The sequence below is a fragment of the Petaurus breviceps genome, unplaced genomic scaffold (assembly GCF_028583685.1).
Source record: "Petaurus breviceps papuanus isolate PSGF00001 unplaced genomic scaffold, PetGlider_PUasm1.0 129, whole genome shotgun sequence".
Taxonomy (NCBI): domain Eukaryota; kingdom Metazoa; phylum Chordata; class Mammalia; order Diprotodontia; family Petauridae; genus Petaurus; species Petaurus breviceps.
In genome coordinates this window covers 4,277,013-4,297,382 of record NW_027185665.1, presented here as the reverse complement: position 1 = coordinate 4,297,382, position 20,370 = coordinate 4,277,013, and the positions used below count along the sequence as shown (strand labels likewise).

At 37.4% G+C, this 20,370-nt stretch overlaps 1 protein-coding gene across 24 annotated transcripts in view; it reads left to right on the top strand.

The window, feature by feature from the left end:
* LOC138173021 (zinc finger protein 532) overlaps positions 1–20,370 on the top strand; it is a 116,279-nt gene that overhangs the window by 91,682 nt on the left and 4,227 nt on the right. For 21 of the 24 annotated variants that reach the window (XM_069103011.1, XM_069102877.1, XM_069102954.1 and 18 more), the window contains 2 exons: positions 14,553–14,665; positions 17,754–17,901. The exons of 1 other annotated variant lie outside the window; for it this stretch is intronic. In XM_069103011.1, coding sequence (XP_068959112.1) covers positions 14,553–14,665; positions 17,754–17,901 — 261 coding nt within the window. The remainder of the gene's footprint in view (positions 1–14,552; positions 14,666–17,753; positions 17,902–20,370) is intronic. 2 more of the 24 variants (XR_011171325.1, XM_069103039.1) reach the window with 2 other exon arrangements.

The window sequence follows — 20,370 nt, the reverse complement described above, 5'->3', positions numbered from 1 at the left end:
ATATGGGATGAGGCTGAAAAGGAATGTTTTGCTAGATATTGGAGGTCCTTGAAATCCAGGCAATATAATACAGCTAATAGGCATTGGAAGGAGAGACAAAGCTAAATAAGATATGGCTTATAGTATTCTAGGAGCTTATTGGTAGCAGTATAGCAAAGACGTAGAATTGTATTTGTTTAAAAAAATTTTTAAGCAAGTTGTAAAGCAAAATAGATTTTTCAGTGAAACAAGCAGAAATTATTTTAAAATACATTTCAAGATTAAAAACTAATTTGGATCCATAAGAATTGTAGATATAAACAATTGATGTTGAAAGTCTAACTTGAACAAAAAGTTCCTAAAATGGAATTAAATTCTTATGTAATTTGTTCCCTTTATGCTTTAGCACTGATATCATGATGTGTATGTTTGTGCCTACATGTATTTGAAAGGTGACGCCATACCTTCTTGAACAGTGATTTATTCTTACTGATAATGGCTTGGATCACAAATTAAACTGTGTGTATTCTGATCTGAGAAAAAGGTTAAAAAAAAAACAAATCCAACAGCACAAAATGCCATTGTTATAGCTTAGCCAACTTTATTCTGCCATGTGAGTTTAATTGGAAGATTCCATTTATGTTACCACTACCCCTCCTTCCTTTCTCCCATGGACCTGAAGTTATGTGATTTCAAATTTTCTTGGGGAGAGCTAATTTGACTCTGATTAAGTTATTTAACTTAACTATAGATATATCAGAACAAGTTCAGAGATTCTTTTAAGCTATGTGCCATTAATGTATAAATGGCTTCAATAATGTAATGGTGTGTGTGTGTGAAATAGTGAATAATTTGGTTACATTCAGCCATCTATAATACAGAAGAGCTTGCAAAGGTTTAGTCTAAATCATGCCATCCGTGATGGCCTCAAAGAGGCATGAGATTAAAGCTTTTCAAGTCAGTTTGGGTTTATCTTCTATCCACTCATTCCAGATGCCTCTTTGATCAACATACCTATACAGGTATAATAGTACATTTTCTTTCTTGTTTTATTCCCATACCAAGGTTATTAGTTTAGAAATTATGTTTTACAATAATTTCATTTTTAAAAATCTGTTCTTTTCCTAAGTTCATATTATTATATTGAACTTACTATCAATAATTTTATTTGTTGCATAGCTAACTACTCTGTATATATTTCTTGATTTCCAAACCTTTTCACTGATCCTACACCGAAGTCCGTTTTAAATGTTTTCCTTGCATACTTTCTCCTGTAAATATTAATGGACATTTGCATCGAACCAAGTATTTTTCTTTTTGATAGATTTTCCATTAGTATTGGTAAAGATTGAATCCATTTAGAATACTTTAGGAGTATAAATTATGGGCTTAGAATTATTACTCTTTTCAGAGCACATTTTTAAGTACAACATACGAAATGAAGAGCCATTAAAATAGCAGTGATTTTCTAAATAATGACTTTCATTTCCCTTGTACTCAGTGGTTTACAAAATGACTGATGGTAATTTTAGATAAGAATTTTCATTTCTAGAAACTGGTGTGGACATTTTTACTGAAAGTCTGGTTTAGTGGAAAGTAGTACAAGGAGAAAATAAACTGGCTTATACTGTATGATTTTCTTTTTTCTTTATTTTTTTTTTTAAGCAATTGGGGTTAAATAACTTGCTCAAAGTTACATGGCCAGGTGTTTCTGGGTGGATGCTAAGTGTCTGAGCCCGGATTCGATCCCAGGCCATCCCGACTCTGGGGCCGGTGCTCTTACTCGCTGTGCTACCTGGCCTCCCCAATTTTCTTTTTTCTTTTCCTGGTCAAAGCCTTTTTTTAATGGTAGTTTGCTTGCTAAGGTGCACATTTCACTAATGTGTCCTTTTGTGTGCTTCTGGGAGACCTATGATCCTTCGAGGTTGACTCTATATACCCTGTCTTCAAGTTCAATACATCTTACTTGTAGAGTGAACAAATTTTCTTTTAATGGTCTTGGTTTTTGCTTCTTTTCTTCGAGGTTGTCCTTCATTTCTGTGTATTTGCATTCCCAAAGTATTGTTCTCTCTTTTGTTTTGTTTGGTGAGGCTTGCTACAGATTTGAGTTTTTCTATTTTGCTCATTATTTTTTGCTGTGCAAGACATAAATTCTGCTGTCATAATTCTCATTTCTCTTTTAAACCACTCATGAATAATGGATTTCATGTTCTGAAATTTCACAGGGTCTTCTGTCTCATCAAATGTTGTTTGATCATTTTCCTTTATGTTGCAGTGTTTCTTCATAGATGACTGAACTTGTTTACTAGATTCAGAGGACACACTTTCTTCTGTTGTTGATATCTTTCCTGTTAATTTATCTGTTTATATTTAAAATCTTAGAGTTTTCTTCCTGAAATCTTTGGTACTTATAGGACCCTTTACCCCTTCCCCCATTTTATTTTCCTTTTCATTCATATCTTAACTCTCTCCCCTCTGAATATGATTTCCTTGAGAGCTTGATATCAGTGTCTCTGACTTCTCTAACTCTGAGCAATTCACCGTTCACCAGCCTAGGTCTCTCCCCTATTGACTTTAGTGTGTTCAAAACTGTCCCCCCCCCCCAGATGCTGTAGTCTCTCCCTCAGACTTGGTGGAATGCTACATAGCCCTGGACGTGCACAGTGTCTTGTTCTGGTGACCTTTCCCACTCCCTCTGTTCCTCAGTTCTCTGGCATAGTATTGGTAATTCAGAGCCTGTTTTTCTGGCACTGATAGTTCAGAGATTTACAACGATACTGCTTCTGGGTTATAACCCCTGCCTGGCAGGCTTCTGCTCCCTAAGGTCTGTGACCAAGTTGACTGTTGAGGCCTAATGAAACTTCTGCAACCTGGGGCAGGGCCAGCATTGGAAAGAGGAAAGGTGGACTGGGACAAAGGGGTAGTTTTTGATGTGAGGCTGTAAGGTGTCCTTGGGTGTGCTAGTGCGATCTTGCTGCTGGTGGAGTGGGAACTAAGGAGAGGAGTGTTAAGTGAGCTTAGAGTCAGTGGACATCATTTCCTGGGTTTGGGGAGATTTTAAAAATCTTCCTTTGGCTTCTGGGTATCCTAGACCATAAGAACAACTGAAGTTGCTTTATCTCTGAAGCATAATTTCTGTTTTGGAGAACTTTGAGAGGTTATAGGTATCCGAGAAAACATTTAGTCTGCTATCTCTTTTATTCATGTGACCCAGAAGTCAGTATTTTCATTACTATTTTATGAGATCTGTAAATTGATATATGAAGTACTAACACTTTTATTATAATAGATTATCTTAAGAATGTACAGGGGCTATCTCTCCAGTGGTTTGGGTTCTTCCTTTATATTAAAAGAAAAAAAAAACTTTTAAAATCATTATATGTGTGTCTTCATAGAGTAATACCAACATATATTTAGGTTTGGGGCTTTTTTTGGGTCATTTTTTTAACAGGTTCTCTGCTATAAAGTTCAACCCAGTGCATTATTTTGGCGTGAATATGACTCTGGATTCTTAGAGGCCAGGTAGATGGCACACAAGTTTGGCAAGCTTGCCAAGGTTCTACCAAACTTGGAAGACTTTAAGTATTCACCCAGTGATGGACTAAATTTCTGTCACTTGAGAAATATCCTGACTAAATTTAGAAAGGCTTAACGTAAATTTTGGTAGGGCAATACTTTTTTTTTGGTCATAGCCTCTTTTTTAGGACCGCCTACTGATTTGTGGTGAAGTTATAATCACCATTGTTAGAAGCAGTACTGACATTCATTATAAATTAGAGATCCTTATAGTATTAAAATATTTGTAAATATTGACTATTTTTCAGGGCGGCCAAGTAGCACAGAGAGTAAGAGCACCGGCCCCAGTGTCAGGATGACCTGGGGATCAAATCCAGGCTCAGACACTTAGCACCCACTGGCCGTGTAACCTTGAGCAAGTTACTTAACCCCAGTTGCTTAAAAAAAAATATTGACTATTCTTCTTTCTCTTAATTCTTCTCTTAATTTTAGTGATATATAAAAACAGCTGATTTTCACGAGCTTATCTTGTAAAATTCCCTGGCTAAAATCATTTATTACCTCACTTTTTTGTTATCTGTTAACCTGGAAGCACTCTACTCTCACCCCACCCCCCCCAAAAAGAGAAGAAAATAGTTCTGCCTTAATTAGACCATATTTATAATATTGTTTTCCATTCAATATGACATATTTTGGGAAGGGTCTCTCTAAGCTAAGACAGCCCAGAATAGTTAAAGATGATAAGAGGATTAGAGAATGTGTCATGAGAATCAGATTAAAGATCCAGCAATGCTTTTCTTGGATAAGAGAAGATTTGGATAGAAGTGGATGGGCAAAGACTTTTCATCCATGCTTCTGTGAGTGTGCAGACTAGCCTATGAATCCTGATACTCCGAAAAGTTCTTCCTGTTCTTTCATGTTCAGCTATGAGGCATATTTTCAAATATTATTTATTTATTTTTAGTTTTCAATATTCATTTCCACAAGATTTTGAGTTACAAATTTTTCCCTATCTTCCCCCTACCTCCCCACCCCAATATAGTGAACCTACTGAACACCCTTTCCCTCAATCTGTTCTCTCTTATATTCTCCCTCATTCCCCCCCCCCCCCCGTACAACTTTCTAGTAGGGCAAGATGGATTTCTATACCCCCATGCCTATATATCTTATTTCCCAGTTGCATGTAAAAAAAACAATTTTTTTTTTTTAAGCAGTTGGGGTTAAGTAACTTGCTCAAGGTTACACGGCCAGTTATTTCTGGGTGTGGTGCTAAGTATAAGAGCCCAGATTTGATCACCACGTCATCCCGACACTGGAGCCGGTGCTCTTACTCACTGAGCCACCTGGCCACGCCTAAGCAATTGGGGTTAAGTAACTTGCTCAAGGTTACACGGCCAGGTGTTTCTGGGTGGGTGCTAAGTGTCAGAGCCCGGATTTGATCCCCAGGTCATCCCAACACTGGAGCCGGTGCTCTTGCTGTGCTACCTGGCCGCCCCAACAATTTTTTTTTTAACATTTGATTTTAAAACTTTGATTTCCAGATTCTTTCCCTTCTTCCCTCCTCACCCACCCCCACTGGGAAGACAAGCAATTTAATATAGATTATACATGTGTAGTTATGCAAAACGTTTCCATAGTAGTTATATTGTCACAGACTAACTATATTTTTCTCCATCCTATCCTGCCACCCACTTATTGTATTTTATACTTTGACCCTCTCCATTTTCAAAAGGGACTACCCTCTCCCCCAGTCTGCCCTATCTTCTATCATCCCCCCTCTTATCCCTTTCCCCCCTACTTTCCTGTAGGGTAAGATACCCGATCGAGTGTGTGTCATTCCTTAAGCTAAATTCAGTGAGAGTAAGGTTGACCCATTACCTTTCACCTTCCTACTCTTTCCCTCCATTGTAACAGTTTTCTCTTGCCTCTTTTATATGAGATAATTTACCCTATTCTATCTCTCCCTTTCTCCTCCCAATGTATTCCTCTCTCACCTCTTAATTTTATTTTTTAGATATCATCCCTTTGTATTCAACTGATCCTGTGCCCTCTTTCTATGTATAAATGTGCACACATATATACACACTCACATATATATTTATATACACATATACCTTCCTATACATACATATATATGTGTGTATACATATATACATAAATATTCCCTTCAACTATCCTCATACTGAGAAAAGTCTCATGAGTTACAATTATCCTTTTCCCATGTAGGAATGTAAATAGTTCACCTTTAATAAGTTCCTTATGATTTCTTTTTCCTGTTTACCCTCTCTTGCTTCTTGTATTTGAAAGTCAGATTTTCTGTTCAACTCTGTTTTTTTCATCAAGAATGCTTGGAAGCACTCTGTTTCATTGAATAACTATATTTCCCCCTGAAACATTATACTCAGTTTTTCTGGGTAGGTGATTCTTGGTTTTAACCCTAGCTCCTTTGACCTCAGAGTATCATATTACAAGCTCTTTGATCCCTTAATGTAGAAGCTGCTAGATCTTGTGTTATCCTTATGTTTCCACAATACTCAAATTGTTTCTTTCTGACTGCTTGTAATATTTTCTCCTTGATTTGGGAACTCTGGAATTTGGATATAATATCCCTAAGAGTTTTCTTTTTGGGACCTTTTTCAAGAGGTAATCAGTGAATTCTTTCACATTCTCTTTTGCCCTCTGGTTCTAGAATATCAGGGCAATTTTCCTTGAGAATTTCTTGAAGAATGGTTTCTAGGTTCTTTTTTTATGTCATTCAGGTAGTCCAATAATTTTTTAAATTATCTCTCCTGGATCTATTTTCCAGATCAGTGGTTTTTCCAGTGAGATATTTCACATTGCCTCCTATTTTTTCATTTGTTTGGATCTGTTTTATACTATCTTGATTTCTCTTAAGTCATTAGCTTCCATTTGTTCCAATCTAATTTTGAAGGAATTATTCTCTTCAGTGGGCTTTTGAAATTCTTTTTTCATCTCTCCATTTTGGTTTTTTAAGACATTCTTCTCATCATTGCCTTTTTGGGCCTCCTTTGCAATTTGAGTTAGTCTATTTTTTTAAGGTGTTATTTTCTTCAGTATTTTTTTGGGTCTCTGTTAGCAGGCTGTTGACTCGCTTTTCATTATTTTCTTGTGTCATTCTCATTTCTCTTCCCAATTTTTCCTCTACTTCTCTTACTTGATTTTCAGAATTCTTCTTGAGACCCTCTATGGCCTGTAACTAGTGCATATATTTTTCTTGGAAGCTTTGGATACAAGAGTTCTGACTTTGTCTTCTTCTGTTGGTGCCATGTTTTAATCATTTTTGCCCCCTCCCAAAGGATACTGTGGTCTGATTGTGCTTCCTCTGCTTGCTCATCTTGCCAGCCAATACTTGATTTTTGAGCTCTTTGCCACAGTAGGACTTTGCTTCCAGAGTGGAGAGAGCTGTGTCCCAAATCGATGGAATTTTCAAAGTTGCCCAAGCTATGAGGAAGGTGCCCTCTCTACAGCCCCCACAAGTACTGGCACACTGACCACACACCCCAGGATCACCACCTAAGACTGCAACCCAGATCTAAGCAGGTCAAAGCAAGAACCATTACCCTCTGGATGCTTGCTTGGTCCCCCTATGATCTGAAGGCCAGGAGCATGAGAGGCAGCCACGTGGCAGCAGCTATAGCTAACTCACTTCCACCATCTCTTGCCCCAGGGGCAGGGGCCAGACTGTTCTCTTAGATTACTCCGTTCCAATAGTTCCCCACTGACCTTTTACTTTCTCTTTTGTGTTTATGGGTTGAAAAGTCTGGAAACTGCCACAGCTACTGGTGATTCACTCTCCTAAAGTCTGCTCTGGCCAGTCTGTGCTTCTGTTTAGGGTGCCCTGGGTCTGAGCCCAAGCAGTTCAAGTGGGACTGCACTTGGCTCCCAGTCTGGTGTGATAGACCCTTCCTGTTGGCCTGCCAGGCTACCTTTAGCAGGAGATTTGTTTCTCTCTGTCACTTTGTGGGTTCTCTAGCTCTAAAATTTGTTTAGAGGGTTTTTTTGTTTTTTGTTTTTTGTTTTTTTTGCTTTTTGGAGGGCAATTGGGTTTAGTAACTTGCCCAAGGTTACACAGCTAGTTTTTTGTGTGTGGGGGTGTTAAGTGTCTGAGTCTGGAACTGAACTCGGGTCCTCCTGACTCCGGGGCTGGCGCTTTACTCACTGTGCCACCTAGCCACCCTAGAGTCATTTTTTTATTGGTATTGGAGGTGGTTGGAGCAGGAGCTGAAGCAAGTTCCTGCTTTTACTCCGCCATCTTGGCTCCACCCTATGAGGCATATTTTTCCATTTTATAGCTTCTAATTACCAACCCTGAAAAATTTAGCTACTTAATGTCTTTTGTATTTGTCTTTTATTTTTTCACAACATCACACTTAACAATATATATTCATGTATCTTTGTCTACCCTTACATTCATATTTATATCTACATCTATCACATTTATTTTGGGGCTGTACCTGTGCTTTTATTAGTATAGGAAGTTTCCAGTGAGGAAACTCTCTCTGCCAATTTAAATCAGCAATTATTCTGCAATTTATGGTCTTAGAGAGTTTCCTGCAACACTACAAATTTTAAAGACTTGTTTGAATAACAAATAATATTAACAAATAAAATTAATAACACATAACAAATAAATAATAGTTAGCATTTATATAGCACTCTAAAGATTTGAAAAGCACTGTGCATATATATTTCCTTTGATTCTTACACCAACCCTGGGCGGTAGGTGCTATCATTATTCTCATTTTATAGATGAGGAAACTGAGGCAGAAAGAATAAGTGATTTGCTAGTCACATAGCTAATAAGTGTCTAGGCAGGAATTGAACTCAGGTCCTCCTGGCTCCAAATCTAACACTCTATCTACTGTACTACCTAGCTGCCTCAAGGTAGGTATGTGTCAAATGTAGTATTTGACTTGAATTTAAATCATCCACACTCTGAGGCCAGACCCTAAGTATCCACTCTGATGTACTAGGGGAGAGGAGGTGGAGTCAAGTGGCTTACATACTTCTGGGGGAGATAAAAAAGGAGCTGTCCCTGTTATGGTCCCAAAGACCAGATCTTAATTCACTTAGATTTTTAGGCAAGTATTGCTACATTTCAAACTTAATTAGAAAGCTAAGTATAAAAACAAATAAAAGCCATGCATGAGAAGCAAAATACTATACTTTGGATGAATAAAGAATGTGAGAAATTCTTTAAAGAACAGCAAGAACTTTATGAACTGATACAGATGAAATTATACTGTAATCTTGGAGACAAGTAGTGATAAAAAACATATCTTTGAAGGCTTTGATTTGTAGTCAGAAAATGAGTACTGCCTTAAGAATTTTCAGATTAAAACTTCATATCTATGTTTCTTGATTTAAGTTTTTAGTTGTTAATAAATATATTTTAAATATTTTCATAGTGTAGCCCTACTTCATCTGAAAGTTTTACCTGATCATATTCTAGAAAAGCAAATATGGTCTTGATGGGAGGGGAATAGGTGAGTAGGAGTTTTGTAGAATAAAGGAGGCAAATGAGAAAAAAGGATTTGTGTGGGTGGGAGAGACACAATGGAATATTAAAGCTTAGGGTATTTCTCTCAAAATAAAAAACTGAGATAAAGGCAAAGCCTAAGTTAGAACTGCATATCTTCTGATTTCTAATCTGTTGCTGAATTACTTGAGTGATGCTATCTTTCTGTTCTTTTCCTGCCTTTAGTTTTGTTTGAATATAAGCCTATTGTACATACAGTATGTGTTTTTGAAACTATGTGGGGCATTCATTCATTCATACCTTGGAAATGTTTAACTTCTGATCATCTTAATCTCATTGTAGATGGCTCATTCATTCAATAAATATTTATAAAATATATGCTCTGTGTTTAGCACTGTAGCAAGTATTATAGGGATATAATACACAATTTCTGCCTCCAAGGAAAAAATCAGGGACTGTAGCTTGGTAGAGATGTTGGGGCAAGAGATAACAGATTTAAGAATTAGTCATACAGGCAACAGTAGTTGGGGAATGACTGTGATCATCAAGGGAGAGGGTATTTATAATGGGAAAAGTACAGCAAAGAATGGGAAACTTTCAGGAATGACCAATGTAAGGTAAGGGGCAAGAAAAGAAAAAAAATTAACCAAAGATTTAAAAAAGAGTTATCAGAGGCAGAAAACTAAGATAATGCAATGAAATAGAAACCATGGAAAGATGGTATGGTAATTTATGTCACATGCTGCAGAGAGGTTAAAGGAGTCAAAGACTGAGAAAAAACCATTGGGCTTGGCCATTAGTAAATTATTAGTGACCTTCTCCAGAGATTTGAGACTTCCCCTTCAAGTATGGAGCTGGACCATCTGAGGAGGAGGTGACTTGTGTGTTGTGTAACGATAGTGAAGTTACATAGATAGCTCTGTAACTGGTACTCAGTGACTCTGCTACAGAGTAGTAAGCTTAAAGACCAGTGTATCTGGTGCTTAATGGAAAATGTTGAACGGTTTGTCAGACATAGTGAGAGGATAGGGAAGAATGTTTATCTGAGCTTTATCAATCTCATCGAGGAGATTTTATACTGCAAATGGAGGAAAGAGAGAAAACTGCCCCATAAAGGATTAAGCGAGAGACAGTGGCAGGTATAGCATAATAGCTAATTTACAAGAAATATATTGAAGAAAGGCATTATTAATGCCCTTATGTGTCTCTACCCAAATACACTAAGGATAGGTACCTTAAAAAAAGCAAACCTAGAAGTCTTTTTTGCCTTTTGGAGGGCAACTGGGGTTAAGTAACTTGCCCAAGGTTAGTGGTGTGGGTGTTAAGTGTCTGAGGCCAGAACCAAAATCGGGTCCTTCTTGACTCTGGGCCTGTGCTTTACTCACTGCGCCACCTAGCCACCCCTAGAAGTCTTAATTGAGAGAGGTAAATACAAAATCATTGGCATCCTTGAGATTTGATGGTTCTTTACTCCTGACTAGAATAAGGCGATGGAAGGATTTTTATTCAACAGGAAAAAAAAAGTGTTATAAAAAAGCATTGTGTAGGAAGGCAAAAGGGAATGGGTCAACCTTATTCTCACTGAATTTGGCTTGGGGAGGGAATGAAATACACACTAAATAGGGTATCTCACCCTTCAGGAGAGTAGGGGGAAGGGGATGAGAGGGGGGATGATAGAAGGGAGGACAGACTGGGAGGGAGGGAAGTTGGAAGCACCCACTTTTGACGGGATCAAAGCAGAGAATAGAACAAGTGGGACGTGGGATAGGAGGGAGGGAAATATAGTCAGTCTTTTACAATATATCTACTACCATGCTTCCCCAATAATAAGACCTATCCCGAAAATAAGCCCTCCCCTTACTGTGTAAGATTCCTCTAAAATAAGCCCTCCCCCGAAAATAAGCCCTATTGAGATTGTTACTGTAGTGAAGGTGATTCCCTGCGCTACACGCTACATTACGGTACCCTCTGTATGCACCGTCCCCCCCCCCCCCAGTGAAACGCACGCCACGCTCCGAGCTGCATCCAATCAGAGCTGCAGCAGTGAGCGCGTCATCCTCTTCTTCCCCAGTGATTTGCTTGCTGGCACCATTGAGAGCAATGCCACGGAGGAGAGCTGAGGCAGGACAACATAAGCCCTCCCCTGAAAATAAGCCCTCTGGTGTTTTTCTTTCCAAAAAAAAAATAAGACAGTGTCTTATTATCGGGGAAACACGGTATGTTATTGTTTTGCATTAGCTACACATGTACAATCTATACTGAACTGCTTATCTTCCCAGTAAGGGTGGGTGACAAGGGAGGAAGGGAATGAATCTGGAATTCAAAGTTTTAAAATCCAATGTTAAAATATATATACTATTATTAATACTATCTTAAATGTAATTGGGAAAGAAGATATACAGGCACTGGGGCATAGAGATCCACCATGCCCTACTGGAAAAGTCTAAGGGGGTATGGGAGAAGATATGGGTGAGAGCAGATTGGAGGAGGGGCTATCCTGTGGGACTGCTATTCTGGGGCGATGGGTAGGGGAAAAACGGGGAGAAGATTTGTAACTCAAAATCTGGAGGAAATGAGTGATGTAAATCAGAAGTTAATAAAGCATTTGAAAAATGAAAAACAAAAACAAAAAAGCATTGTGTTATCACAAATACACAAAAAGGTAGGAAATCCAAAGGGAAGAAGTATTATGAAGATCATTTGGAGCAGGAGAAAAGGAGAGATATTATGGTGGCAGTGTATTCAGATGGAGCAAATGGCAGCTTACAAAATGTGCATGGAGGCAAGATATACTAGGCATTGAGAATGTTACCATCTAACTTTCTTCCAGAGGTTTTTGATAAATATAAAGAAAACTGACAAATTCTTTACTTGATCGTGGACAATTTCATCATTCAGAAGGTGGAAGGGTCAATTAAATTCAGTTAAACAAGTATTTATTAAATGCTTATTATTGTACAAGGCACTATGCGAGGCTCTGGGAATGCATTCTGTTTGGTCAGAGAAACAACATATACACAGACTATACTGTGTATCAAGTCATTTCACTGCAGGGTAGAGTGAGATGGGGATACCATTAAGAGCTGGATGAATCAAGAATTGGTTCCTGTAGTCAGTGGTTCTTGAGCGGAACCCTGAATGGATGAACATCTCTATCACATAAACTGGTGATTAATAAAACGGTATTAGTCTGGAAGGAGCTCTCTGGTGTATTGTCACAGGGTTCTGTCTTTGGCACTGTTCAACCCAGCATTTTTATCAGTGGCTTAGGTAAACATTTTAGGGCACACTTATCAAATTTCTAGATGAGATGAAGCTGTATGAAAGATAGCTATTATGTTGAATGATTTCTTAATTTCAATAGTATACACTACTGATTTACTGGGTGTATGAACCAGATTGTAATTTGTATCCCCAAAGATATTAATAGGCTAAAACAATTGGATGTATCTAAGATTAAATTTAATATGTTAAGGTGAAAAATCCTGTATTTGGATTCTAGAAATAAACTGCACAAGTATAATAAGATTGTGGCAAATGATGAGAAAACAGTTCTGTGAAAATATACTGACTGGGAGGATGGCTTTAAAGGCCTCAGTGAGATGTGGGAGTTGAGTTTTTGCACAGGAAAAGTTGGTGGGACACGTATAACACCTGTTTATCATGGGTTTCCACATGGCAGTTGTGATTTGCTAAATTCCTATAGATGTCACTAATCATTATGACATTTTTACGTGATCAGTGGCACTGTCATATCAAAAAAAACATTTTTATGAATACATTTGGGTAAAAATCACTTAAAAGCTAGAATACCTAAAATCATTTTGAATTGTCTAAGATTTTTAGAAGTATAAACCAGTAGGAACTACCTGTTTTATTTGTTTAGACAAAATAAGTAAATTTGCACTGTGCTCTAGAATCCGTAGAGCAATAGGCTTTAAGAACATAAAATCTTAAGAGTTGAAAGTTCCTGAGATTCCATAATGTCCCCACTTAACATCATAACACTTTTAGGATTATGCACTTTGTGACAATTGTTTTGTATTCCCTGTATTATCGAATTTGTTTATACTTTAACAAAGATGAAGAAGAGAACAGAGGTGTCAGAAAAATAACAAAATTTTAGAGAGGGACTAAGAAGGACCTTAGAAATACCCTCCTCATTTTATAGGTAAAGAAATTGAGGCTCAAGGGGGTAAAGTAATAGAAAATCCAGATTAGAACCCAGATCTTTTGCCTCTGGCCAGGTTTAATGGTTTTTTCCCAGTGCACCATTATTACCTTTCATATCTTTTCATCATATCACTTTGGGGAACGGGTGTGGACTATTATATCATTGGCCAGGGAACCCCCAATTAGGAAATTTCCTCTGCCAATGCAGAGCAGCAACTGTTCTACAATTTATACTTGTAGAGATTAAATTATTTTAAGTTGAGTTTTCAGAGGTATGAAAGTCATTCTTGGTTTAAATATGTTTCAAGGGATAAACTGTCATTCATTTCAGGGGTAGAATGGAAATTAAACTTGACTACATTTAGGTCATGTGGTTATATTTGTTTTCTTAAAATCATTCCCTTGGAATAATTTTCAAAGTTTCAGATATTAATATTCATGAGAATTTCAGGGATTCTGTTTAAATAACACACAGGCACACAAACAGACAGACAGACACACAGGAAAGCCCTTTGGCAAACCATTGGTATTATCTCCTGTAGAGTCAGGAAGATCAGGTCCCATTTTTTAAAAATACTAATCATGTAAATCTGGGCAAGTCACTTTAATTTCTTAGTATCTTAGTAATTTCTTAGTATCCAGAGTACTGAACCCATAAAAGTTGTTGATCTTCATTGTTAAAGGGAATTTCCTCACTATACACTAGTGAAATCTCAGCTCTGTTCTGTCCCTACTACATTTAATCTGTTTTTGGGTGAGGAAAATGGAATTTTAAAATTAGTCAGGTAGACTTTCTTCTTAAGGGATTTAATTTAAAATGATTCACAGAATGAAACAGGATGGGTTCTATGTATATACCATACTTATTGGGCATGTGTTGAAGGAGCACCATTGTGTTTGCTGCTGGCTTTTGTGGTAAAGTTGAAACGATAATTTTTTTCCCACTTATTTCAGGTAGGTGTAACTTAGAAAAACCATGCCTTTGTGTTTTGAAGGGGATATTTGACTTAAAAGTCTTCACACAAGGGCTGCTAGGTGGTGCAGTAGATAGAGCACCAGCCCTGGAGTCAGGGAGACCTGACTGCAAATCAGACACTTATTAGCTATGTGACCTTGGACAAGTCATGGCTCCCATTCCCCCAAACCCCACGCACAAAGTCTTCCTTATAATTTTATACCCTTCTTATGAAAAAGTAGCTATCTAAGACCAGATTTTCTTTCTTTTTTTTCCCCTTTCTCATCTAGATGCATTCATTGAAGAGCTGTCAGGTCCTACCAGGCACCTGTTAAATTCAACCTGTAACACACAATTTCTCATTTTTAAAAGTGTGTTCTGGTTTTAAAGACCTGTCATTGATATTTTCCTTTCTTCTCTTTAATAAAGCAAATGAAGAAGCATCCTTGCCGCCAGTGTGACAAATCATTCAGCTCGTCGCACAGCCTCTGTCGCCATAATCGAATCAAACACAAAGGCATTAGGAAAGTTTACACCTGCTCGTAAGTGATGGTTTTTAATATAAAGGTCATAAGAGGATTAAAAGAGGGCCTTTTTTGGCTTGTTTGACTTTATATTGATTCTTTATTTTTAAAATTAATATTTGTTGCTATCTTTTGTTTTTACATCACCTACATTGCCCCCTGAAAGGGACCTCAGAGGCCATCTCATCTAACCCCTTCATTTTTATAGATCATAGGATCATAGGTTGAGAAAGGGAAGAAACCTTAGAGACCATCTAGTTCAACTCACTCTCCTCACTTTACAAATGAGGAAACTGAGACCAGAGAGGTTAAGTGATTTGCTCAAGGTTACACGGGTAATAAGTGTCAGAGAGGGGATATGAATCCATGCTCTTTGACACTATAGTCAAGGCTCTTTTCACTATACCACTCTGTTTTTTTTGGCGAGGAGGGCAGGGCAATTGGGGTTAAGTGACTTGCCCAAGGTCACACAGCTAGTTTTATGTTAAGTGTCTGAGGCCGGATTTGAACTCAGGTTCTCCTGACTCCAGGGCCAGTGCTCTCTATTCACTGCGCCACCTAGCCACCCCTATACCACTCTGTTTTGCTTTAGAATTCAACTCATTTGATTTTTGCATAATTTTGTCACCTGATTCTTTGATATGAGATGTGACATTAACAGAATTTTAAAAAAAAGTGAAATAATTATTATAACTTTGATTAACCTGTGCTTAACCTGACCTAAAAAGTATGGCATCATATGGGATAGATTGTATTACTGGGAATATTTCTTAAGCATAACTGATTGGCTTTCTAGTCACTGCTAAGCTGTCACCTGCAAAACTTTATCTTCAGTATTGCCCACTTGTTTAAAGCTTTATGCCAGTAAGACTGAGATCATGGGTTGATTCCTCATCTGAAACATTTGTCCATGCCCTGAGATGTCTAACTGTTACCCATGTAAATCATCTTGCCAGTTCATGGCATTGGTCACAAAGGGAATCAGTAAAAGAAAATCTGACCCAAGTTAATCATCAGTCTATAGTCACTATTATCATCTTGGTAATTAAGGTCAAGGTGTCAGTACATTATTATCATAAAAAGTGTGTTTGAAGTGGTTAGCCTACTTGTGTGGCTGTGTTAATTTTTGTCCCAAGTGAGTTAAGAAAATGTGGTACCTTCCCTTTAGATGCTTAGAGAACTGGACAAACATTGGAAGATACATACATGCATATATACATACATATATACATATTACATACAATTTACAGGTAAGGAAATTGAGTGTATATGTATGTATACATATTTGTATATATATACACACACATATACAGTAAATATGGCAGTTGTAAGTTAACACTATAGTCAGAGAAGTTAAGTACATATTTTAAAGTGGTCATGGGAATTTCATGTTTAGGCAGGGATTTGGCAAAGTAGAATTCCTTCATCTCTTGAGGTTGGTTAGGGAGACTATACAGAGGATATGGGAGCTATCTGAATAAAAGGAAAAAAGGGTAAGAATTTATTGAGGTGACTGCATGCATTCTGTGAATAGAGTGTAGCCAGGAATTAGGCTCAAGTTTGGGAGTGTAATTCTCAGAAGGGGATAAGTACAGAGACTTGATTGAGGAGTAGAAGGAGGTATGGAATTGAAGGTGATTCAGTGTGGCCCTAGTGAAACACTAGCTTTGAAACACAATGTTAGTATTTTTGATGTAGAAGCATAAAATCACTGATATTTAATGTATTGGGACGCCATTGTGGACTCATAAAACCATCCAACAAACTCATTAGCAGTGGCAAAATTGTCATCATTAAAAATAATTGAACAGAAAAATCGGTGTATCGGTGCTGGTTTCATTTGTTGCTTGTGCAGAAGGGTTTAGAAAATGCTTTAGTTATTTTTTAGTATCCATATAAAGTTCTTTTGAGCCTTCTGGAAGGTAGCAAATCTAGTTCTGCAAAAGCCCATTGAATTTTCAATCACTTATTTGTCTCTTCACTAAAATACTGTTCTTGGTGTCTTCATTATAATATACAATCTGAAGTAGCTAAACTGTAGTATTTCCTAAGCTGTTATCCAAAAAGTGACGACTTCTCATTTTCAAAAAACAGAAACAAAATAACAAGTCTACATGGATATCCCTTGCTACTGCAGAATTGTTTTTAGAGAGGAGGGGTAGTAAAATGGAAAAAGTACTGGACTGGAGTCCCAAGACTTTAGGTTCATTTCCTAGCTGTGTGACCATGAACAAGTCCCTTCTTGTCAATAAGCGTCTGCTTTGTAAAGTAGAATATTAAATTGCAGCTTATTGTATTCTTCCTTTTATCTGTAATACTCTCACTTAATATAGACAAATGTTTTTAAGTGCCTGCATTTTAAACTCATTGCCTGGCCACTGAAACGCAATATATCCATAAAGTTTTTGATATATTTATTAGATTATTATTTTTATGAAGAATTGCCCATGCGGCATGCTTCAGAAGATAAAGAGCAGGTTTCTCTGTGCTATATAGCTGGCATCACTAATTAATAGTTGGTAGAAGACCATCTTCTTCCTTGTTTCTTTCATATTAAATCACCTCTGCTGAAATAATCTTGGAGTCATCTTAAAGGAAAAAAAAATTACAGTGAGAGCTTCTCCTTTTCAGGAGAATAAAGAATACATTGATAACCAGGGATATTTTATAAGGCACTTGAACCAAAATGATCTGAGTCCACCAAAAACCAACCAAACAAAATAAGGTGACATCAGCAATTTAAAATGCTTAATAAAATGGGACATAACATAAAATCAACAGGACCGTGAATCTGAAACTTCTAAGGGACCTCAGAGCCTATCGAGTCAAATTGCCTCATTTTAGAGATGAAAAAACTGAAGCCCAGGGAGGATAAATGAGATTCCCAAAGGGACTGAGGTAGTGTCATAAGTGGGATTTGAACTCAGGTCCTTTATCCAGAGCCAGTGCTCTTAGGCTGTTGATGCTCTGCTGTGCCTTTGATACTGGTAAGTATGAGATTGGCTTGTGAAGATCTTGAAGACCAGTAAACATCTTTGTGGGCCTAGAGTTCTCTTTAAAATCCCTATAAGCAAAATGTGTACATGACTTCTGTTGTTTTATGTAGGCACTGCCCAGAATCAAGGCGCACATTTACAAAACGGTTAATGCTAGAGAAACACATTCAGCTGATGCATGGGATTAAGGACCCTGATTTAAAAGAGATGACAGAATCTGCCAGTGTGGAGGAAACAGAAATAAAAGAAGAGACCAAGGTAAAACACATAAGAATTGCTCTCTTTGCAGTGAATATTAGTATAGGAAGCTAGGTAGATGTATCTCTGAATGCTGATTCTAATACAGTGCAAAATAGACACTTAGCAGATAATCAGAGCATGTCAAAGCTGGAGGTGCCCTAGAAGTCAACTGATCTCACTCCTTCATTTGATAAACGCCCCAAGAAAAGCTATTAGGGAATTTGAAACCAGGTCTTTGGACTCTTTAAGTCCAGTGCTTTTTCCAGTACACAACATTGCAACATATTCCTTATTTTTTTCATGTAATTTTTTTTTTCATTCTGAACTCCATAAATAACAAAAGAGAGAACCTTTCCATGTACAAAGTAGAGCAGAAAGGTTGTATGTGAAACACTGATTTTCTGTTATGTACAAGCTTGTTTTTTAAACGAAGAATATAATAAATGTCAGCATTTTACTTTCACATCTATCCTGCTTGTCTGTGTTTCTTTCTGAATTTCCTTCTGTTCTCTTCTGTGCATTCTCTGAAATGCTTCAGTGATCCTCGTTGATATAATGCTTATTACAGTTGCTTATCTGTAACAACAAAATATTGATCAGGACTTGGAAATTGATTGGTGTCAGGGTAAAACACAATATCCTAATATTTTCACGTTTTTCTGTCTTTGGGGCTTAGATCAGATTTACAATTCAAATCAATATACGGATATTTATTGAATGCCTTCTCTAGGCAAAGGACTGTTCTAGGTACTGTGGGGAATACAGAGAAAAGTGTAAGATGTGGTCTTTGTATTTAGGGAGTGTGGCTGGTGAAAGAAATTTTTCTCCCAGTTCCCACAATCGAATAAAGTTTTCTTGCAAAACAAAAATTGGACTAGACCCGTAATTGAATAGAAAAGGAACTGAGATAGCTTTAGAATCAAGTAATAAGATGGAGTCAGTGTGATTCACTCATTTACCACCACCACTTGCTGTTCTAATCCCCTCAGGGGCTGGTGATTTAGTTGAGAAGGAAAGATAAGTTTGTATAAAATTCAACCTGAGTCTCTTGCATAAGTCACACCCTTCTATCTGATACATAGCTGTACATAATTATCTGGATGTCTCACTGGCTCTTCAAACCTAATTATTCAGAATATCATTCGCCTCTCTTCCCAACTTCTCTATATCTCTTGATAGCATTATCACCCCCCTGATTCACACCAAACTTAAAAGTCCCAGATGTTTTTGATTTTTTCCTCATCTTTAACCCTGCACCACCTCCATCTAAGGACTTGTCTCCACAGTACTTACTATATGCATCCCCTCTGCTCCAGTTACTAATTTTATCACACCACCCTATTTCAGGCCCTTAACATCACCTGGACTATTTAATATTATAAGGTTTTTGTTGTTCGGTCATTTCAGGCATGTCCAACTCTTCATGACCCGCTTTGAGGTTTTCTTGGCAGAGATACTAGAGTGGTTTGCCATTTCTTTCTCGAGTTTATTTTACAGATGAGGAAACTGAAGCAAACAGGGTTAAGTGACTAGCCCAGAGTCACACAGCTAGTAAGTGTCTAAAGCCAGATTTGAGCTCAAGAAAATGAGTGTTCTTGACTTCTGACTCGGCACTCTCTATTGCGCCACCGAGCTGCCCTAATTTCATGTAACAATGATGTGATCTGATATGACACATATGATATGATATGTTATGACACAATATAAATATATATATAGTCCATTTGCCTCACTTTAGAGATGAGGAAACTGAAGTCCATTGAGGATAAATGAATTTCTCAAGATCACCTAGGGCCCATCATAAGTGGTATATGAACTCTTAGTGCCGTTGATGGTCACACAGCAATATAATAAATATAATATAATAATAAAAACAATATACAAATATAAATTATTATAATTTTAATAATATAAAATTAATAATATTATCTCAGATATATTTTATATGATTCATTATCATATGTCATTATATAGTGTTATAATAGCCTCCTAACTGGTCTCTACTTTTAGAATCTTGACCCTCTTTAATCCAAAATATTACTATTACATAAATCTGACTCTTATGTTCAAACTCTGCTTAAACAGTTTTGATTCTTCCTATTGCTTTGTGCAGCAGTTTTCAAACTTTTTCATCTCAGAACCACTTTATACTCTTTTTTTTTTTTTTTTTTTGTTTTTTGGAGGGCAGTTGGGGTTAAGCGACTTACCCAAGGCCATATGGCTAGTTTTTGTGTGTGTTAAGTGTCTGAGGCTGGATTTGAACTCAGGTCCTCTTGACTCCAGGGCCGGCGCTCTATTCACTGCGCCACCTAGCCGCCCCACCACTTTATACTCTTAAAAATGATTGAGGATCCCCCAAAGAGCTTTTGTTTATGTGGGTCACATCTAGCAATGCTTATTAAACTAAGAAAAACCACGCCAGGATCGCTGGGCCACCTTTTAAGAACTTTTGGCCTAGAGAAGCACTTCTTACACTGCGGGTTGCTG